At 48.1% G+C, this 22,584-nt stretch overlaps 1 protein-coding gene across 2 annotated transcripts; it reads left to right on the top strand.

The window, feature by feature from the left end:
• The first annotated feature begins 873 nt into the window (after nucleotides 1-873).
• Nucleotides 874-21,660, top strand: nup93 (nucleoporin 93). Of its 2 annotated transcripts, XM_027029609.2 has the most exons (22): nucleotides 874-999; nucleotides 1,544-1,731; nucleotides 2,585-2,702; nucleotides 10,174-10,236; nucleotides 11,579-11,707; nucleotides 13,179-13,253; nucleotides 14,589-14,681; nucleotides 14,917-15,056; nucleotides 15,142-15,274; nucleotides 15,574-15,731; nucleotides 15,884-16,049; nucleotides 16,163-16,256; nucleotides 17,197-17,388; nucleotides 17,982-18,108; nucleotides 18,711-18,783; nucleotides 18,869-18,913; nucleotides 19,213-19,329; nucleotides 19,460-19,578; nucleotides 19,777-19,894; nucleotides 19,981-20,064; nucleotides 20,186-20,314; nucleotides 20,520-21,660. In XM_027029609.2, the coding sequence occupies exons 2-22, from the start codon at nucleotides 1,553-1,555 to the stop codon at nucleotides 20,628-20,630; spliced, it is 2,463 nt and encodes an 820-aa protein (XP_026885410.1). In that variant the 5' UTR covers nucleotides 874-999; nucleotides 1,544-1,552; the 3' UTR covers nucleotides 20,631-21,660. The 2 variants fall into 2 exon arrangements, with proteins under 2 accessions (XP_026885410.1, XP_026885411.1); XM_027029610.2 differs by lacking the exons at nucleotides 874-999; nucleotides 1,544-1,731; nucleotides 2,585-2,702 and adding an exon at nucleotides 7,010-7,160.
• The last annotated feature ends 924 nt before the right edge of the window (nucleotides 21,661-22,584 follow it).

The following is a 22,584-nucleotide window of genomic DNA, read 5'->3' as shown; positions in this document are numbered from 1 at the left end:
ATGCGTGTGCAAGGGCAACACGTGTGACCCCAAATGCTGTCAATGAAGAACCATCACATCTTCTAGGATGTAAACTTACTACGGTTTTGCATGTAGCCTCAATTCTTTTTTACGATGAAAGGCCAATAAAATAAATGTCTGCTGTACATGTGCTTTCATCACTGTTCCTTTGGGTCTTGGTTCTTGGATGGTGTTTAATTCGTAGCTTTTCTAGTCCTGTTAAATTGAGTAGTACAGCTGAAGACTAATATTGTCCTGTAATGTCTAGCTTACCCCAGATGACTTAAATGGTGCAATTAGTACTTCTGTAAGCCTCACTGAAGGGGGGGGGGAATTTAAACACTTACATTTGTCCCTACTGGAGTTGACTGACTAATCTGGGTAATACCATCTTGTGATCATACCATGCCAATACTTCAGGCTACTCCCCAACATGTCATGCTGTTGAATTCCTCCACCCACCTCATCAGTGCATACCAACTGGTCTTCAACCTACTTTCCAAGTCTTATTGCCCTACGTAAAAGGGGCCTTCACAAGCACTTTTCTTTTCCTCTTCTGAGGGCGTTTGCAGCTATGCATTGACGGTGCTAAGTGTAGGCAACGATGGGAAAGAATTTAAGATCATGACCTTGGAGCAAGATTGAATAAGCCAAGTTGTCCTGATTTCGTATTTCCTAAGTGTAATCTTTCAGGAATAAATCATGGTATTCGTTTTTATTTTGCACACGGGATTTCTTTGGAAATTTCACTTAAAGTTGTCTTAATTGACCAAACTTGCCGCACGTTCTCTCACCTGCGAGGCTGTGAATAAAGTTGTGCTGAAAGCGCGTGCGCATTCGCGGGGGGGGGGGTGGCCGCCTGGGCCAATCAGCGTTCACGCGGTGCAGAACCCGCGAGAAAGACTAGTTAGCTAGCCTAGCTTAGCCACTGTAACATGAACGTGGCGTCTGAGGTATAACTCAGAAACAGCTGCTTCGAGGATTTCGGAAGACAACGCGGTAAGGGAGACGGTCCTGTGTCGTGCTACGTTCGCGTTTAGCGAGCGGGTCGCTGTTGTTTGGCACCGTCTCATCGCGTGAAAGGAAACGAGCTGAACCACCAGCTAATTGTTAGGCTTATTGGCTCGCGAACTCGCGTGTGGCGAGATGGCTCGTTGCTAGGCTATTAGCTCGCCGCTCTAGCCGAATGTTACGCTGTTTGATTTGATTTTTATACAAATATTTGTATAAACGTTTATATTTATTAAGGGACCGCGACCTCCGGGGGTTCATTAATGCAGCTAACTAGCTAGGTTAGCCAACTATATCATACAATGAAAGTAGTTAGCAAAGTGTTGTTATAGCTAACGCTAGCTAGCTAGCTAGTCGGCTAACGACGTGTTCTCCGGTTCTTGGTAGTTATGAGGTTCGTTGCCAACGCAACACCGATACAGAATTAAGATTTTGTACAGAATGCGAGTAAGTTGCCTGTCTAGCTAGGTAATCGGGTAGTAAAGGCTGGTTGACATGCTAGCTATCTCATGTGTTCTCTGTGGGCGACCAGGAGCTGGACATGGACGCCGACGGCTTCGGGGAACTGTTGCAGCAGGCAGAGCAGCTCGCCGCCGAGACCGAAGCAGTGTCCGAGCTGCCGCATGTGGAGCGCAACCTGCAGGAAATTCAGCAGGCCGGAGAGAGGCTACGCTCCCGCACCCTCACACGGACCTCGCAAGACACAGCCGATGTCAAAGCGTGAGTAAAACAACTTGGTTGCCGCGTAGGATCGAATACATGCACCAGCTCCTGCAGACAAACATTCAGATTTCTCGACTGTCATTCCGGTGGTAGCGGCAATGCTTGCATGAGTGCTTTTCTATTGGTATCGAAAAATGATTACCCACACAGAGTGTGTCCTGGAGGTGCGCTGCATGCAGTCGTTATTAGGACATGGTGAATGCATTTGTGTGCAACATGCACATACTTTATTGCATATTGTATGGTGTGTTTATTATACCGTGGATCAGTTCTTATTACTGTGGCGCAACTCTCATCACAGAGTCATAACAGAAGCTATAGGGATGTCTGGTCAGGACTAGACTGCAGTACTCTGCTCCTGTCAGGCACGTTGCGTGTCCACAGCTTTGGAGGAAACGGAGGACTGTTCTTTGTAGCTTCAGCTATTTCTGCTAAACTGACTGACATTTGGTGTGTCTGTTCACTGCGCGAAAGGAAAAATGTGATGTTTTAACCAGCTATTAACACTGAATCTCAACAATTTAAAAAGGGACGTGCGAGTTCTATCATGCAAATAGAATTGAATTGAGAAGACACATTCTCTACAACAGTTCGATTATGTAAAATTAGATCATGTAACTGGTGTTGTGTGAAAACCATTTCTATCTTTGATAGTTTCCATTTGCTAAATAAACTGAAAGCTGACCTTACTCCTTTGGGTTTAAAAACATGTAGCGAGGTTTTGTATTAATTTGAAAACCCCAAGATTGGTGGTATCAAAACCTCTTTGTCCTCAGGTGGTTTGATGTGGAATAACCCCAGCACTGATGTCATTGAGTGGTGATATAGTGATCTTTCCCTTCTCCTGCAGATCTATTCTCCTGGGCTCCAGGGGTTTGGACATCTTTCATATCTCCCAGCGTCTGGAAAGCCTGAGCGCAGCTACAACCTTCGAGCCACTGGAACCAGTAAAGGATGCAGATATCCAGGTGAGGGAGAGACATGAATGCGGAATAGATGGAGGTATTATCTTGGGTATAAGATGACACCTCTCAGTATCTGGGTGCAAAGCATTTCTAAGGAAGGCTAAAATGCATCTTAGGAATTCTGTCTCAGCACCATACCACTTTCAAAGTGTTTATGCTATATCGTGTGTGGCCACTGGTATAAATAATTAGACATGTGCTGCTCAATTTGTATTCATGCATGCTCCTACACTAGATGTCTGCCTACTGGGCTCACAGAAGGAATTTATAGCACATCAGAAAAAGAAAAATGCCACATGTCTAGACATTTTGGGGTTTTGCCATGAGAATCTACATGGGTTTGTAAATTTGTGATGGTAAGGATAGGCCTATGTTGTGGTGAAGAACCTGTGTGAGGAGAGTTGCTTTTCATTCTACTTAACTTGGCTTTTCTTACCCAGTATTAGCCCAATAAACATGAAAATGGAGGGTTTCAGTGGACACGGAATCGGTGATCGTTTATTCTGTCTGTGTACCACATATTTATTGGCCACAGTTGAAATCTCACTGATGAAGCATATCACATTATATAATCAAACCACACTGAGGCAAAGTGAGGCAAATGCTAAGTAACACACTTGATAAATATCAAGTCATATATATATATATATATATATATATATATATATATATATATATAAAAATATATAAATATCTCCTCTCAAAGATTTTATGAACTTCTGTGGTGTTGTATGTTAGTCAGGACATGTTGTGAATACTGTCTGCATGTGCATGAAGCTGTGTAGCGTTATGACGAGTGTCATGGGTCATTCTGATTGGACTGAAGCCTGTTAAGTTTGTTTTTTTTTTGTGGTGGTTGTTTCGTTACGTTCCTACAAGCTGTCTTCTCTGCCCAACAGTAGCAGCGTGGACTTTAGCACCTTTCTGTTACAGCCGTGGCAGCAATATAGCCCTCCGGCTGGCCTCCTTCACCTCTTAACTCCGTTAGCCCTGGGCACGAAGGGAAGTGACCCTGTACCCGTGAGCGCTTTTTACTGAGGCACACACAAAGGAAAAGCATTTTAGGATAGAATGCTAGCTACTTGGGTCAAATGTCAAATACTTGCTGCATCGGTCTAGACTGAATTAAGAACATTTTCATCACAAAAGTCCTTTTTTATTTAACTCACTATTATTTTTTATCTTTATGTATTAGCCCAGTGGTGTTCATGGCCTCTATTGTAGCCTCGGCCTCCTGTATGGTGTGATGGTGGCCAGCCTAGGTGTGCGAGGCTGACGTATGCGGCCCGTCGCCACGTGATTCTGAGTAATGTCATGGATCTTGGAGCACTCGGACAACTCCGATCGCTCAGTTCTGTCGTTCCGTCGATGTTCCGTTGCTCTCAAAATGACCGGTGCTGGTGACTGTCTCTCGCCCAGTCAGTGTGTTCTGATGTGTAGCGTGAGCAAGGCCCTGCATATCTGTGAAGAGCCTCTATCTCTCCTTCACAGCAGCAGTGTAAGATACCGCACTCCTCTGCTACTCTGGTGGGATGGCGCACGGGGCGCTAGAGTGTTCTCTCACGATTGACAGTCTTCTGAGCATGCCCAAAATATTTTGGGGGGGGATTGACAATTTAGTGGCTTAATTAGTTAACAATAGCTTAAGTCTCTTTTAAAAACCTGATTTGCGTTTCTTTGCAACACACAAAAATGTTTGTCCTGATAGACTGCGCTTTTACCATGAGTGCTTTTGAGAAGAAAATACATCAAATGTTCCCCTCTTCATGCAGAATATGGCACAGCCAAGCACACTTGTCTTGGCATCGAGTGGTCTGACTAGTTCTACACATGGATGGAAAATTCCCATCGGTCAGCTTTCACGGACACCGTGTCACAGGGATAATTGTGATTTGTGTGAGGAGATAGCATGGCTCTATTAAAGGGGAAAACCTCTTCATAACGCGTAGCACACAGAATCCGTATTAAGAACGCGTTATATGGAAATCGAGGCTCACCGAGGTATGATGCAGAGGTGACCTCATAGGGAGAATGATGTCGTGCCTCTGCTGTTGCCGTTCCTCCCAGTTCGGTACATCCAACACCTGAGCACGTAACATAAGTGTGAATGCTGCTGGGCAGACTGTGGAATGTTTTGTTTCCCCCCCCACTCTCAGCTCCTAAAGCGCATAAACACGTAGGCGCGTAATTAGAGCCGGACCGTTTCCATGATGTGGGTTTCTCTGGCCTCCACCCTGCTCACGGAGAGCTCCGAATGCCGCTTGCACATAGAGATGACGGCACAGACCGTTCTAAAGACATACGCCCAGACGCAGGCAAAAAAAAAAAAGACCAAGTTCAGCACGAAATATTTAATCTGTATTATGGTGTGTAAGACTAGCCCTGCCTCCCCATCTTGTGTGCATTTCGCGAGGTCATGTTGCATTTTGTAGCGTATCCGGAAGGATCAGTCCTCCATCTCTCCTGCACTCCACCCTCCCTCCTCAGCCTAGATATTTTTGTAGTAGGGCCTGACTGAGTGTGCCTCTTACTGGAAGTGCACTTAGTTCCCGGCTGTAAAACACTCTCTCTCTCTCTCTCTCTCTCTCTCTCTCTCTCTCTCTCTCTCTCTCTCTCTCTCTCTCACAAACACATATACACATACTCTCACTGTCTTTCACACACAAACATACTCTTACTCACTCTTTGTGTATTTGTTTTCTGATCAGGATGGACCATCTTTCTTTGATATGTGTGTCTAATATTTCTCTCCATGTTTCATGCATGGCATATGAGGCTTCAGTGTTTTGTCATTGTGTAATCATTTTTGTAAATGTATTTTTAAAATCAGAATTAGTCTTTTTTAAAATAAAGCAACTGCCTTGAATGACTCTGCCTTGTCTGTTCGGCATATAGAAATGGCATCACTTCCATCAATGAATAAAGCATATGAAACTCTATACAAGTGCCATGCTGTGGAAATTGTGTGTGTGTGTGTGTGTGTGTGTGTGTGTGTGTGTGTGTGTGTGTGTGTGTGTGTGGTTAGCCTGTCAGACAGCCACTGTGTGGTCCATCTGTATGGTGAATTGTTGTGTGTGTGTGTGTTGTAAATTGTTGTGCTGCTCTTTAAGGCTGCTGAGCTGCTCATCTGAAGACAAAGGAAACGCGCACTGCTGACGAGGCGTAGCCGCTCCCGTCTTTCTGTGTGTGTGTGTGTGTGTGTGTGTGCGCTCGCGCACACAAGCACCTTCTGGCAAATTCTATGTCAAACTTCTATTTTGTATGTCTGCTAGTACATTTGAGCATTACTGTTGACTGTGTGCGTGTGTGTGTGCGTGTGCGTGTGCGTGTGCGTGCGTGCGTGTGTGAGAGAGAGAGAGAGACTGTACGAAAGTGGTGTTTCCTATCCCCAGTACACTGAGTAGCACTGTGATGTGTACAGGGTACAGGGAGACCAGGATGAAAGAGCAGAGGGCATCAGAAGCTTCTACAGCATTTAGTGCTGAAAAGATGGACCGGAATAAACAGGGTTTTTGTGTGTGTGTGTGTGTGTGTGTGTGTGTGTGTGTGTGTGTGTGTGTGTGTGTGTGTGTGTGTGTGTGTGTGTGTGTGTGTGTGTGTGTGTGTGGTGATGGTGACAACTCACTATAGCATCAAGATGGCGGAATTGTGCAAGGCATCTCTACTTTCTGTTTCACACTATCTTTTTCTATCACTCCTGCCTTCTGAATCATTCTCTCTCTCTCTCTCTCTCTCTCTCTCTCTCTCTCTGTGTGTGTGAGAGCAGTCCGTGTTGGCTGGCTATAGAGAGAGATGCAGCCGTAGCCATGGAGGGTGAAATAGCTGTACACCAGCCTGTGTTTGCCCCGGCTAGCCCCACTCCAAAGCCACTGCACTCTTCTCATTAACTAAACATGACTCTTAAGAGGATTATTAGCCCAGTTTCTGGACAGGATGTCGGAAGCCATCAGGAGAGGGAGAAAAAAAATCCATTACCATAATTGCATTGCGCTATGGGAGGGGGGTGAGGGGAGGATGCGGAGATGTATAAAAAAGGAAGAAATGAGTGAGCCTGAAAGAGGAGGACGACAGGAATGCTGGAGGGAAGTGGGAGGGGTGAACAACTGATGGAGAGAGGCAGACGGCTAAGGCTGAATAATTGCTTCTCCTCTGCTACCCCCCCCTTGTCTGAGCGGCAACTTGGTACGCTCCTCCTCCGACAATAAAGCAGCTCTCAGGAACTCTGCTCGTGGCATATATCTGGGTTCAGACCACTGTGCCGGCGTGGGGTGGGAGGGTGTTCGTGGCACGCTAGAGCTCGGGCCGGCGGCAAGCGGGGTCAGGAAACGCCTCAGAATGGCGCTGACCCACTTCCTGAGGGGAGGCGAAGGGAGAGAGGGGACTGGCAGCAGCCACACGCACCCCTGCTGCCGGTACATATCGCAGCGTACTTCCATATCGACAGGGTGAGCCACAGTATGCGTAAGTATCCGTACATATGCACGTACGCGCATACATGCGTTCAGTGCACACGTACACATTTAGTTGCAAGTAGACAGACATACAATGCATGCTCTGGTAAATTTATACCAGATTTGTTCACTGTGATTCCTCTAAGTAGCTTGATTATTATCTTGATGATGATGATGATGATATTGATGAAGGCTGGTTGGACACACAGGAAGTGGTGGTATTAGGGTGGGGTTCCTTTTCTGTTCATTGTTCAGAAGTGAATCCCGAGGCATGTAGTGGCCACAGTGGAGGTTTCTTCCTCAGTAAACTCATTCGATGGCATGAACACAGGTAAAGAACATGATTGTATGCATCAGGAATGTATATGGGAATGAATATTTCAGACAGTTATCCAGCAAGGTGCTCACGTGCCTGTTAGTCGATGCCCCGAATTTATTTCTGCTGTACATCCATATTGGTGCTATATAGTTCATATGCATTGCATGATGTGGGTGATCGACTGTTTAAAATGATAGGTTTATACTCCTTAAGTGCTATTTTGTGAGGATGTGTATGCACAATGTATGTACCATGGTCCACAGACATGTTAGTCTGCATGCAGTATGTTGCGTCTGACGAACACGCACATGTATGGTGTGACCTGCCAAACCGTTATGGAGGGCTGAGTGAGAAGACTGTGCGGTATAGGGGTTCATGTATGAAATGTTCCAAAAAAAAAAAGGGCGAGTAGCTCCTCATCTGGGCTCCTATTCCCATTCTCCACCTACGTGCTGCGCTCTGTGGGAGCGCACGCAGGCTGGGGTGTGAGCCGTCCTCCTGGCATGGCCATGGTGGATCTTGCAATCGCCAGCCGCACGAGCCAAAGATTGGAGCTGAAATACTTTTAATAGTCCTTAAAAAATAAACTATTTTACTCTGCATTACTGGTGAAGGTGTCAGTGAGGGTGTCCACACAGCTCTTACGGATCCTTGTCCTGTGGCTCTTCCTTCTAGGGAATGATCCAAACCTCAATAATTAAAAAAAAAAAACAACCAAAAAAAACCCTTACCCTTTTGTCAGCAGGTAAGAAAATTGCTCCATTTTCAAACTGGGTAGAACCTTGTTCTGGATTATGGGATCCTCATAGTCAGTGGGTGGCGCTAATGTCCCATGTCATGAAGACAGGGACACAATGACTGAGCAAGAAATTAACTGGCCAGCACAGCACAGCAGCCCTGGAGAGAGTTCAGTTCCTTCTGTTTTACCTTGGAGTGCAGAGCAATAGTGAACTCGCCCCATGTCATGGCCCAGGAGAGACTCCACAAGCAGGTGTGTCGTTTCACCCACCCCTCCTCAACCCTCAGTCACACGTGTCCTTTAACCATCATTTTCCCCAAGTCACAATAAATCAATCGTCATTTGCAGCTGTCAATCATGGGGGGTGGGTGGGTGCGGAGACTCAGACGGTATGTGGGGGTCTAAGGGTTTGAGCCAGGGGGAGCAGGGAGTCACAGACTCAGTAGGGGGAGGGGTGGTCCTCAAGACTCAGGAGTGGCGAGGATGAATGGATGAATTCATACGTTCATCAGACCGCACACCGCCTCTTTGTATAACGCGTCAATCAGAGAAATCATGAGAGAGCAAGTGCTTCTGAAATAATTTGCAGTAGATAGAAGATTGTGGGGTGTGTGTGTGTGTGTGTGTGTGTGTGTGTGTGTGTTTATGGAAGCTGAAGAGGGGCGTGGTGTTAAGAAGCCAGTGCTTTGCATGACTCAGACCACAGAGAGGGCTCGCACACGGACGTGGGTAGTATCTTCCACCCCCGGCTCTGGAGCCGAGAGCTTCGTGATGACGCAGTGGCTGCGTGGGGCCCAGAACTGCATAGTACAGGCATTGGAGAGCGCCAACGTTTGACCCCACCCCGCTGCGTTCTGACACGCTCTTTCTTAACGTCCAAGCTGACCACCACCAAAAGCACTCAGATACGATGCCTCCATTGCCTTACGCAATCCACACTGTGTAAATGCACACGCATGAGTCTTGTGCCAGTGTGTGACTCCACTCAGAGTGATTGTGCTTTTTTTTTTTTTTCTTCCCCTCCATCTTCAGGCGCGGCAGACTGAACGGCAACACACACATTCACCCGTCAGCGTTGGTTCGTTCTCTATAAGCGTTTGTTTATCGTGAAGCTGCACGGTGTGTCTCAATGCTGTTCTTCGCAGTTAAGCTTTGCAGATCGTATTGTGGCCAGCCATATTTTGAGTCCATCTGGTGTAGCCTGTGTGTGTGTGTGTGTGTGTGGATGCTTTTTCTGCTGATAAGTGAGCAGTTGGGCTGAAGCGTGGCTTCTTTACACAACGCGGTGACGGCTCCCGCTCTCCTTGGGAAATGGCAAATGTTTCCCTCTGTATGGGGAGAGATGGCGGCCCCACGCCATACACCGAGAATAGCACACGCGTGTCACGCATGGTGGCATTCTCCTGAAGACTCATTCTGGTGTAATTAGATTTTGTCGGGCTTATCAGGGCCAATGGCGATGCTTCCAGAAAGGTTTCGTAACGCCTGGGAAGGTGATTGCTAGGGAAAGGTCTCCTGCACTCCCCTAAGCGAAATGTGGCAGTGAAGCCCTCATAGATCTCAATTAGACACCCACTGGCTTTCCCCCATACACTGGTGCATGTATTCGCATCAATGCCGGTTACCAAGTGCGCAGCACTTCTAGAACATTCTAGAACGTATCTGAAGCTATCCCGAAGCAGCCACGGCTGGTCTGGCGCCACCACTCTGGAGTCGTGGAATTACAGCATGGCAAAAGGTTGATTCTAAGCAAAAGAATTTTTAGCAGCAATTGTGATCTTGTGATAGCGATGGCAGTTCTCCATCTCTGGCCTGTGGCTGTCGCACCCTGGAAGATGAAGGGAGAGCGATCGAGATAGAGGTAGAGAAGTGGAGAGAGGGGCGGAGGGAGGACGTGTGCTCTGCATGCAGAGGGGAAAGTAGGTTGCGGTGCGTTTAACCTCCAGGCCGTGTCTCTCGTTCCAGGGTTTTTTGAAGAACGAGAGAGACAATGCGCTGCTATCGGCCATCGAGGAGTCTCGACGCAGGGTAAGTCGCCTGGCCGTCCCTCACATACCTCTTCATCAGCTCCTCTTGTTCGGTACTGTTCACCGTTGTATCTTGAAATCACAGATACGTACACACAGAAGCTTGTTAAGTTACAGGGGAAGGGAGAAGAAGGGAAATCGCAGATGTCTGCACCGGCTTAAAATAAAAAAAAAAAAAAGATCGCCGCCGCCTCCTAAGTCGGTGAGGTCCTCGTCTCTGCTACCCGCGCGTCCCAGCTCGGCGATGCTTGTGGACAGGTGTAGGCTGTAGTCAGTGTCCTGAGATCTGCCCTGCCCTGCCCTGCTGGGACACAGGAAGGTCTTGGACCAGAGCGTTAACTCAACCGCTGGCTGTCTCAGCTGCGTACTGTAGCTGTGCTTCAGGCTGAACCTGGTGCTGGAGGGGTGGGCGAACACAAATACTTCCATTCATTACTTGGTCGTCCGATGCGACAGATCTGTCGTTAGGAGAATTTGGGGCTGCACTTTTGTTTGAAGGAGAGCCATGCATTTCTACAGCATAGCAATGCATACATGTGCGCGCATATATATATATATATATATATATATATATATATATATATATATATATATATATATATATATATATATATATATATATATATAAAAATTTCACTTGAGTTTTTCCTCATCTTGGTGTTAACTTGCCGCCTCCCTGAGGTTACCCCCCCCCCCAAATAATTTCCTCTGAAGCTCAAAAGCCGTTTTAATTAGAACACTCACAATTATCACACGCATATCCCGCAGGACCAAGTAAAATAGACAAAGGGTCTTTGGATTCAATCAGGGCCTGTGCTAAATCTGTAGCAGGCGCCAAGGCAGACCCAGTTAGTGGCACACTTCCCGTAGACGAGCCTCCACGCAGCTGGGCTTCACAGGGCCCCTCCCACTCTGAGGCTCTGGGCCCCGGGCTCTCTCCCTGGCCCCTGGCCCTGTTCTTGACAGAGCGAAAAATGGGGATCTTCGCTTTGTGAGCTGCTGCAAGCTCCAACCCTCCCTCGGCCGCCTATTTATAATACGCCACGCGGTGGCTAACCTATTTATTCAGCAGCGCTTTTGAGTCTCGTGCTCTGCTCCTTCATATATGTATGCTCTCGCGTGCTCGCACGCTCTCTCTCTCTCTCTCTCTCTCTCTCTCTCTCTCTCTCTCTCTCTCTCTCTCTGTGACTTCATTTCTCATTCTGTTTCTCTCCTTTCTTCTCTCTCTTTCCTCTTTCACTTCTTTCTCCAAATATTTCTCTATTCTCTCTCTCTCGCACACTCTTTCTCTCCTTCTGTCCGCTCTCTCTCTCTCTCTTTCTCTCTCACCCCCCCCCCTCCAGACATTCCTGTTGGCGGAGGAGTACCACCGAGAGTCCATGCTGGTGCAGTGGGAGCAGGTGAAGCAGAGAGTGCTGCACACCCTCCTCGGCGCAGGAGAGGACGCGCTGGACTTCAGCCAGGATGTAGAGGTACACGCACACACACACACCTGTGCCCACGCATTCACACACGCAACAGTCAGTCAGATCATACAGAAGGTTAGGTATGTGGATTTGCATGTTGATTTCAGTACGTCGCTTTTGCTTGATATCAGCTGCACATTACAGCAGTGAACCTGTACCAGTGTATTAGCAGTAGCGCTCAGAGGCACATTTCTGCTGGTGTGTAACATAGATACACACAAACACACACACACACACACACACACACACACACACACACACACGTCCGGGTCTTGTGTCTGCAGTGCGGTGGGTGACCTGGATCTGTGTCTAGGTGAATGGGATGACATGAAGATGAGAATACTGTGCTATGTGGAAGTGCTTCCTGCCCGCCACGGCGCTGCTCTCTCACTCGTACCCTGCAGGATAAGGCTGCTTTCACTGGTTCACTGCCTCTCTTTCCTTTGAGTGACTACAGTGAATCACTGACAGCTTTAATAAAAAGCATCTAAATGGCGCTTAATTGCCCTGGGCTGAACTTCACTGAGTCTTCAGCTCTGACACACTGAGTTCAGTACGTCTGTTGGTGCCAGTGCAGGTGTCGGAGCCTTTAGCACTTTAGTTATTATTTATTACTTTAGTTATTACTACTTTGTTATTGCTGCTACTTCATATACTGAAGACACCGTCTATGTACATGGCGCTGGCTCAGTAACACATTTGCTTAAAGATGAACAGGCCCCTTATGGCCGCCCTTGTCTCCTAAACTACAGACAGAGAACACAGGAAATGCAGTCACACTATGGAGTTGTGCTGTTTCGTTTCATTACGAGGGGGATGTGTTCGGTGTGTTTGCACGTGTGCGTGTGTGCTCCTCTTGTTGTTTTTGCTGCTTTAATTATTAAGCAGCAGTTAAATTTTCCATGTGTGACCTGCTGTTCCCGCTCTGTGCCGGGAGCATTCCCCATCCCTCAGGCTTTTCCTCTCCTCTCTTCCTTCTCCTCCTCTCCTCTCCTCTTTCTCTGTGGCCTGCCTGCCTGCCATCCACGGTTATGACACGTGTCCGTGTGCTCTTAAAGACCTGTAGCCCGGTCATGTAGCCCTGTTCTGTCCCGCGTGTTGCAGTCTTTGACACTTTCTCAGCTTTCTTCCTGATTATTTGTTGTTCTTTCCTTGTTTGGAAGTACTAAATTTTCACATGTCCAGAGGGCTTGCATGTGTGTGCTTCGTTTGTACATGTCTGTTTGTATGGTTCTGACTGATGTGCACTCAAACGTGCCTTACGGTCCCCACAATGGCTTTTGTTCTTCACTGGCCTTTGTGTTAAAAACAGAGAGAGAACAGAAGGATCTTTACACTTCTGAGCACCTCCCATGCACATTAATGGCACATGGCCATTAAACGGACCACTTGTGTGTGTGTGTGTGTGTGTGTGTGTGTGTGTGTGTGTGTGTGTGTGTGTGTGTGGGGGGGTTCTTTTTTTTCCCCCCCGGTACAGCCCAGTTTCGTAAGTGAAGTGGGAGCACCTGGACGCAGTGCCCTGGACAGCGTGGAAGTGGCTTATGGTAGACAGGTAGGTACACTGCATGTGCACATGCATGCAAAAACACTTGCACACCTCGCTTTCAACAAACATTCTAAATTCAACGATATAATCGAATTCATTTGATTGTGAAAATGAATATTCAATTGTGGGGGGAGGAAGGAAACAGCAATTCCACGTCCGACTGCCCTGCGAGCTCTTGCGTGGGCCTCGGCCACCACACCTCACGCACCGCAGGACGAATGGGAGTCGCGTGACGTCACTTCATACGGTTGAAAATGAAATGCGTGTCGAGCACAAATGAGCGAATAATTGAGCAGTAACCGTTCGGTAGCGGTGCACTTCGTGTAGGTTTGGTCAATAGGTGGCAAAATTGTGCAGCCTCACAATAAAATGCAGGGGACATAAGATGCCATTCCAGCACGAGCTGTCTGAGGGCAACTCTCGAAAATATGCACCCAAATGAGCATGGAGTGTATCTGCGAGCAATTTTGTTATCCTTGCTAGCGTTCTGGGAGTTCTGTCATCAATAATTAAATAGTGTACTTTTCCATTTTTAGTTGCACGTTATTCTAAATTAGCCCTAAGGGTAAAGCATAAAATATATGTTGTCACATTTCTCGAATTATGTCCCTTAAATGTATTTAAACAAAAATACAAAACTATCACTACGTTTGACTGATGGCCTGTTGTTGTTGTTTGTTGTTTTTTGCTTGTTTTGGCCTTATTATTTATTTATTGGGCTTATTATTTACTTTTTGTGACTTTTATACAGTCATATATACATTATGTGTGTGCAATGTAAGAACACTTATTTTTGGGCAGGAGAGAAAGACCGTGGCCTACATAAAGGCATTAGTGTGAACGGACGGGTCCTCGGGAACATTCCCGTGGAGATGAACGTTCCCGTGGCGATGCACCCAGCTGGTGCTCTGTTCAATGCTCCCCCTCCCTGCTTTTCAGCTTGGCTAATCCAGGTCATGCCACACAAGCCAAGTGCAGCCATTGATCCAAAAGATTGATTGGCTGGTCAGGGGCATTATGGGTAATGTTTCCATCCTCCGTGCACAAAGAGAAAGGCGATATCGCTCTCTCCTCCTGTCTGCCTTTTCGTTTTCTGTTTCAGCAGTTCTTTGGCCATGTTTGCCCTGTCGGTTGCACTCTCTCGCCGCTTGTCGGCACGTTGCCTGCGGCATCCTGGTTCTCGTCTTCCTGCTGTTCTCAGATGACCTTCTAAATGTTTTCGTCCCTTTTGTCTTGTTTTTCATCATCCATCACTTCAGCTCCCAGACATAGCCTGAGCCGGTCGCTGGCCCTTCTCCAGTTTAAACTCTGTGTGTGAGACTCTCTTTCTGTCCTTCTAAGATCTACATCTTCAACGAGAAGATTGTGAGTGGACATGTTCAGCCCAGCCTGGGGGATCTGTGTGCGTCTGTGGCCAGCAGTCTAGATGATAAGGTGAGCTTTCATCATTGCCATCTTCTCCTCTGCTCTGGGCTTCAGATCAGTCTGAATACTGTTAGTTATTCTAAGCAGTGCTCCGTGGTTCTGCAGTAGTCTGATAGACCTGTGTGTGTGTGTGTGTGTGTGTGTGTGTGTGTGTGTGTGTGTGTGTGTGTGTGTGTGTGTGTGTGTGTGTGTGTGTGTGTGTGTGTGTGTGTGTGCGTGCGCACGCGCGCGTATATGTATATAGAATGTGTCCGACATGTGGCTGATGGTGAGACAGATGACCGATGTTCTGCTGGTACCAGCCAAGGACACCCTGAAGAGCCGTGTGGCTGTAGACATGCAGATGGCTTTTGTTCGACAAGCGCTGGCGTTCCTGGAGAACAGGTGAGGCAGAAGGACGGACAGGATGCACGTCCCCACACCCACTAAGAGACACCAGGACCCTTAGCATCACATGTTCTGTTTGCAGCTATAAGAACTACACCATGGTGACAGTGTTCGGGAACCTCCACCAGGCCCAGCTGGGTGGGGTGCCAGGCACTTATCAGCTGGTACACAGCTTCCTGAACATCAAACTGCCTAGCCCTTTACCAGGCATGCAGGTACTGCACCACACGTTTTTTATATACACACACACACACACACACACACACACACACACACACACACACACACACACACACACACACACGCCCAGATTTGGTTCAGCACAGTGCCACATCACAGCAGTCCAGCCCAACAGGAAACCCTTGTGGCTTCTGGTGTATCTGTTCATGGTCTTCACACTCTCTCCCCAGCAGGGGGCAGTAAGCCTCTGGGTTTATATCTGCCATTAAAACAGCATATGCAGTAAGACTCAAAGATTAACCCTGCTGTGTGTGTGTGTGTGTGTGTGGAGCAGGATGGTGAGGTGGAGGGTCACCCAGTGTGGCCTCTGATCTATTACTGCCTGCGATGTGGAGACCTGTCTGCAGCCATGCAGGTGGTGACCCGGGCCCAGCACCAGCTGGGAGACTTTAAGACATGGTTCCAGGAATACATGAACAGCTCCAACCGCCGGTGAGAACACCCAGCTGCTCGCGTGCCCCTGCTCTCACACACGTGCACGCATGCACGTGCGTGCCTGTGGGCAGTATGTAGGCATAGCTCAGAAAGGTGATTGAGGTTTGCTCAGGTTGTGGCACTGTGTGGGTGTCTGTCTCGTCTCTCAGCCTCGCTCCGGCGACCGAGAACAAGCTGCGTCTGCATTACCGCCGTGTTCTGCGCAACAGCGCCGACCCCTACAAACGCGCCGTCTACTGCCTCATCGGGAAGTGCGACATCGCCGACAACCACGGAGAGGTCGCTGACAAGACGGAAGACTACCTGTGGGTCAAGGTGAGAATCCGCCCAGCCCTGCGGCGCCGTTAGCGAGAGTGCTGGCAAGCCTTGATTTGCCATCAGCATCTGTGGTTGCCGTGCCGTAAGCCACGCCCTCCTGTGTCACGCAGCTCAACCAGGTTTGTTTCGATGACGACGGCAACAGTGCCCCGCAGGACAGGATCACACTGGCCCAGCTTCAGAAGCAGCTCTTGGAGGACTACGGTGAGACATGTCCACAGCCCCACTGACACGCCCACCGCCCCCTTGGCCATGCCCCCCCCGCCCCACTTTGTGTGACGCACACCTTCACACAGTGCTTCAGAATTCAGAATCTTTTCAGGAGCCCATTCTGAGTTCTCCAAGCAGCAGGTCTCTTCTAAACATTTAGATACTTGAAAGAAGCCGTCGAGGCAGGGAAGCAGCCAGCTAATGTCTCCCATCACTCCCCGCTTGGAGGGAGCTGTTCTGGAGAGCACCATCACCATCCGTCCCGCCCCAGATAAAAGAGCTCAGCATTGTGCTGCTTCTCTCTCTCGCTCTCTCTCTCCTTCGCTCTCTCTCCCTCTCCATGGCTTAAAACATCCTCTCGGCATATTTCAGAAAACGCTGTGCTGCTCCCACTCGTGCCTCTACCTGCGTGAAGAGTCGTGCTTATCTCGCTCGCTGCTTGTGGTCTAGGTCGCACGAAAGTCCTCCTGCCCCCACCCCCGAGTGCTGATAAAGGGACTCTCCTCTGCAGGCTACAGACAGCGACTCGAACCACAGCCGCAGTGAGGGCAGACTATTCCTGCCTGCGCAATCTGGCAGCAAATGCACCATTTAAGCGCCTCACGGCCACAGAGAATTTCCCTGAAACCCGATATGAATTTGAAGAAGAATCTGAGGTGCTGATGCTCACCTCGCCATATTTAAGTAGCTTTTTTACGTTTTTACCAGCGTTTGTCCTGTAACGAATGGCGAGAAACGATGCAGAAAGTCTGTCGTTGTACATAACGAGAAAGCAAACATCAGTTAACGCAAGCTGCTTCTGGGAGTGTGTCCAACTGATGTGTGCTTCACTTACACTACAGAGCAGTCACTGATGGTCAGTGTCTTTTTTTTTTGTGCGTGTGGTCTGCTGCATCAGAGCTGACTTAGGTGGCTGTGCTCTTCTCGTTCCCAGGCGAGGCCCATTTCTCCGCCAGCCAGCAGCCGTTCCTCTACTTTCAGGTGCTCTTCCTGACGGCGCAGTTCGAGGCCGCCGTGGCGTTCCTGTTTCGCGTGGAGCGCCTGCGCTGTCATGCCGTGCACGTGGCCCTGGTCCTGCACCAGCTCAAGCTGCTGCTAACGTCGACAGGACAAAGCGCTCAGCTGCGTGAGTGTGGGGTCGGGGGGGGAGCCCAGGGTCTGCCCCTGCCATCTTCATGCGTCCCTTAATCGAATCTAAGGAGCATCGATCAATGCAGAGATTCAGTTTCTGTTAATATTGATTTAGGGGACGGAGTCCGCTCGAGGGCAGTCTAAGGAGGAGTTTCTACCGAAGAGGAGGCGTGATGTGTAGTGTGATGTGTTTTTCATTATAAAAACCATAGAATAACAACACTGGAATAAACCCCATAGATTATGGACAAAATTGTTTTATTTACCTGATGTATTATTGAGTGTGTATGTACCAGTGTAACACGTTTCAGGTTTCTAAACATTTTGAAGACAGAGGAGATTGCATAGGTTTAGGAGTTTTATTTCCAAATGAAAGATTTCAGAGTGGCACGTCCTTGTTCAAAGGCAGGTATAGCACAGTGTGATGTGAGCAGTAATCCTCCAAAATCTTGTGCCAAAATCTTATATAGCGTTTGAAGGTCCCTTCAGAAAAGATCAAGGAGAATACTGACAATTCAGTTTTATGTCCCAGATATTTTGTTGTTGTTGTCATTACACCCTTATGTGGTTGTTTTCTTTCCCCAACAGTGAGCCAGGAACCAGGAGACCCTCCGATGGTCCGAAGGCTCAACTTCATCCGTGTTCTCATGCTCTACACGCGCAAGTTCGAGGCCACAGACCCACGTGAGGCACTGCAGTACTTCTACTTCTTGCGGTGCGTAACCCCAGCCCCCACCCCCTGGGCCCAGAGTGGTGGAGGTCCCGTCGACCCAGCCTCAGGTCACGTTTTCGTTGGAGCATTTTCTCATCAAGGTCCTGTGGTTTAACTGGAAGCTGTTCCGTCTGCGCTGGTAGACGCGCCGTTCCTCTGAGAAGGGATGAATAATGCATGAACGGCTCTCTGACTGTCGACTCTCCGTGAATAATTAAACCATTTTCACGCACCGCCACGTTTGCAACCTGGCCCACTGTTTTCGGAGACCACGTCATTTAGCTGTAAAAATAATTCTATTCTTGCTTTTCTGAACGTTTTCTGTTTGACAAGTGTAGTTGCCTTCATAGCTCAAACACTGCTAGACTCAGAATCTCTGGTCTCATAGAAGCCAATAACAGGTTCCCCTCCCCAAAATAAGAGCACACTGCACTTATTACACATTATCGTTATAATCTCTCTCTCTGTGTGTGTGTGTGTGTGTGTGTGTGTGTGTGTGTGTGTGTGTGTGTGTGTGTGTGTGTGTGTGTGTGTGTGTGTGTGTGTGTGTGTGTGTGTGTGTGTGTTATTACGCTGACATTTTTACTGCTCTGGTTCGGTGGCAGGAACGAGAAAGACAGCCAAGGAGAGAACATGTTCATGCGCTGCGTGAGCGAGCTGGTGATCGAGAGTCGCGAGGTAGGGTGCCCGTATGTGCGGCCCTCAGCACCGTTGTTCATTACACCACTTCTTTGAATCCTTAACCCGCCTTCTCCTTTTGCAGTTCGATGTGCTTCTGGGAAGACTGGAAAAAGACGGCAGCAGAAAGGTACGCCCCGCAGCCATTTCACGTGTCCTAGCTGGACCGGCAGAGCGGAAGGAGTCTTTCAGCAATCATGCGTCTATTCAGAGACACCCCCCCCCCCCCAATCGAGTTCAGCTCACTGCACTCATTCCCGTTCATTACAGGAACCGTTTGGGCCCAAACAGGCCGTGAAAATAGGCTGTTGTCCCGGCACCATCACAACTAAAGTGTCGCGTTTTGTTCTTTTGCCGGCAAAAGTGTGAAAATATGAACACGCGTTTGAACGGCCGTTCTGAAAAAAGGGCTTGTGTGAATCCTTTCAGCCTGGTGTAATTGACAAGTTTACGGGAGATACACAAGCCATCATCAGCAAAGTGGCCTCAGAGGCTGAGAACAAGGGTCTGTTTGAGGAAGCCGTCAGACTGTACGAGCTGGCCAAGGTGAGAAGGATCCCTGACCCAGGGGTTGGGCTCTGCGGGGTTAAAGGTGAAGTGATGAGGCCAACGGCCTCTGTGGATCGTGCGGTTAAATGGAGGCTCTTAATTGTTTTCTTTCGGTTTGTGGCGACAGAACCCTGATAAGGTGCTGGAGCTCATGAACAGACTACTGAGCCCTGCGATCGCTCAGATCAGCGCGCCACAGTCCAACAAAGAACGGCTAAAGAACATGGCATTGGGTGTCGCTGAGCGGTGAGGCTCCTCCTCTTTTAGGCATCAGTGTGTGTGTGTCTCTCTCACACACACACACATACATGTAGACAAATTCCCAGTACCCCTGTGAGGTATCGTAGAGCAAAGCTAATTCTGCGATCTGTGGATTAGTGCATCACGAATGGTTCTCAGTGAGGCTAGAGTGCTGTACCAAAGCTGACACTTCTGTGTCCGCAGTTACCGCAGTAACGGCATAACGGGAGAGAAAACGGTGGACAGCACCTTTTACCTGCTCCTTGACCTCATGACCTTCTTCGACGAGTACCACGCCGGACATGTCGACCAGGCGTATGACGTGAGTGCAGGTGTACTGCACACACCCCCGTCAGATGCCAGACGCATAAGGTCCTGATTCTCATCTCTGCCCGCATGTCCTGTTAGGTGATCGAGAGGCTAAAGTTGGTTCCTTTAAGCCAGGACAGTGTGGAGGAGAGGGTGGCAGCGTTCAGGAACTTCAGCGACGAGGTACAGTCCACAGCCTGTTCCATCACGTGTTTGTGATGTGTTTCACGATTGATCTCCTGCCGGCCGTCTCTGCGCGCGGTTCTCATGTTCGTTGTCATTCTGCTGGTTTCATCCCTTGCAGGTCCGACACAATTTATCAGAGGTGCTTCTTGCCACCATGAACATTCTGTTCACACAACACAAACGCCTGAAGGGGGTGACAGCAGGCACGGCGGGCAGGCAACAACGCCCCCTAGAGGATCGGGATTCGGTGAGCAAGACTAAAATGACCCGGAATTTGATCAGAGCCGACAGAGAGAGCCATTAATGGCCATTAAACACGTGTTTGCAATATGCATTATTTAAAATTATTGGTTTGTTTTTAAAAAGGATATTCTGAGAGAGTCCTCACTGTGTCAGTGTATTGCGTGCGTGCGCGCGCCTGTGTGTGTGTGTGTGTGTGTGTGTGTGTACAGCTCCTACGCAGTCAGGCCCGGGCCCTGATCACCTTTGCTGGGATGATCCCATATCGCATGGCAGGAGACACCAATGCTCGGCTTGTTCAGATGGAGGTCCTGATGAACTGAGAGTGGGAGACAGTGAGGGAGTTTGTGTGCGTGCACTTTCCTCTTTTCCTGGTGCGTTTGCAGATCTCTTACTCCATGCCCTGTTTCTCCCTCCGTCATCCCCTGTGTGAATTTGTATTTGTATTTTTTGATAATTTTGAAATAAAAACCATTGAACCTAAGTTTACTTTACTTTTGTTTTCATTTTATTTTCCCCTGTGCAAACCCAAGTTGCTTTTGATTGCTTTTGAGTTCGAGGTAAGCCTTTTTGTCACACATCGTCTCCTGTTGAATCCATTTGCTGCATTTCATCATTTTGAAAGGGAAAGGACTTCTTCATATTCAGCTGTGCTTGGCCCAGCCTTGTTTAGGGTTTACCCTCCCGTTTTCTGCTCCAGGCGTCAAATCAAATGACCAATATCCCTTAAACATATTTTCCCTGAGCATTTGTTGGTGCATACATGGTTGCCACAGACATCAAAGGCAGTTTGTGATTTCCTAATGCAACCAAGGTGGTTAACCACAAACTATCTGACTTGTGCCAGTTCACATCAGGAGCTGCTGCGCTCTCATCTCTATAAGACCGGCATCTAGATCCCCAACAAAGCATTGTAATCTACAGCTCGTGCCTGCCGCTTCCCGTAGGTTCCTGTGAGGGTGTTTTAAAAATCTGCTTCAAAGTGCCTACGCGCTGAAGTGGTTTTGTCTTTGTGTGTTAACCTGCTTTTTTTTGCCAGCGTGATCCTCTGAAAACTTTCAGAAGTCCGAGGCTAGGAGTGTGTGAGGGGACCAGAGGTGTGTGTGCTGCAGCTGGTGTTGTGAATCAGGCCGATGCCACACGTCCACGATAACCCGGCTATTTCACAACACCAGGGTGGCCCCACACCGTTGCCAACGGCGACCATCATAACAAAGCACTCGGACGGACAACCTTTTCATCTGGACCTGTGGGCTGTTATAGACTTAACTCCTACCCTTCCACCCATTTTTTTTTGTTTTGTTCTGTGTGTAAAAATGATTTTATGTAAAATAAACTTTTTCTACGGCCCAGTGAGAGTGTGCTTTTATGGTTATTGACGGTGACAACCACCCCACATCTAAAAAGTTTCAATGCTGACTTCTCCATAGCAACACAGCTGAGACATCAAACAGAAGCCGTTGTAATGTGCTATGAAATGACTTTTTTTTTTAATTATTATTTTTTTTTATTGCAACTAATAGAAAATTAATCAGAAAGTTAAAAGGAAGACAACCATCAGTGTAGCACCTGTGAGAATACTGCGTCTAATTACACAGTACAGGTCTTGGCAGCAGGTCTTTCAGGACAATTTCAGGAGGAGTAATGACTTAACCCAGAGCTTCACTGTGGGTCACGTACTCACAGACCTGAGTTCAGGAGTTAATGAGGAACTAAAAGAACGCTCAGTCGTTGCCTTGGGCAGGAATCTTTCAACTGAAACCACATAATTGTCTGTCATAGTGTTTTACATGCCGTTACGACCTGAGGAGGTGAAGGTCACCAAAGAAGTAGTTTGAAGTGCTATGTTTTTAATGTTCAGTTTACTGGGCGGTTTCAGACTTTTAGGTTACAAAGAACAGAATCCGTTAGGTTATTAGCTGTTGTATGCTCACTTATGCTTTTTAATCATCAGGCCCCGTTGCAGTAAAGGGTCTTGGAAGGACTCCCGCCCCAGTTTTAATGGCCAGTTCGGGTACTTGTTAAGGCTCTATCGTTGTTTGCTGTAATGAGGAAGCAGAGTTGCCCTTCAGAGTCGCCGTGAAGGTTATCCTGTAATACATCTCCATCACCAAGCTGTAACCATGTTTACAAGCTCAGGTACAAGCCAAAGCCCCTCAGGCAAGTCTTTAAGAATTACTCACCACTGCAAAAAGAACCCCAAATAGCCTTGTTGTTCAAAACCAAAATTACTTCCTTCCGGTTCAGGTGCGATATATAATCTTTCTGCTCAGCCCA

This window comes from Electrophorus electricus, chromosome 4 (genome assembly GCF_013358815.1).
Source record: "Electrophorus electricus isolate fEleEle1 chromosome 4, fEleEle1.pri, whole genome shotgun sequence".
NCBI classification, from domain to species: domain Eukaryota; kingdom Metazoa; phylum Chordata; class Actinopteri; order Gymnotiformes; family Gymnotidae; genus Electrophorus; species Electrophorus electricus.
This window is presented reverse-complemented; position numbering and strand designations above follow the sequence as displayed.

Excerpts from the sequence above, each read along its gene's own strand:
- nup93 (XM_027029609.2), top strand. The coding sequence starts at position 1,553 with ATGGACGCCGACGGCTTCGGGGAACTGTTGCAGCAGGCAGAGCAGCTC. Across the intron at positions 2,703-10,173 it reads TAAAGGATGCAGATATCCAG|GGTTTTTTGAAGAACGAGAG; the intron begins GTGAGGGAGAGA and ends CTCTCGTTCCAG. Across the intron at positions 19,895-19,980 it reads ATGTCGACCAGGCGTATGAC|GTGATCGAGAGGCTAAAGTT; the intron begins GTGAGTGCAGGT and ends ATGTCCTGTTAG.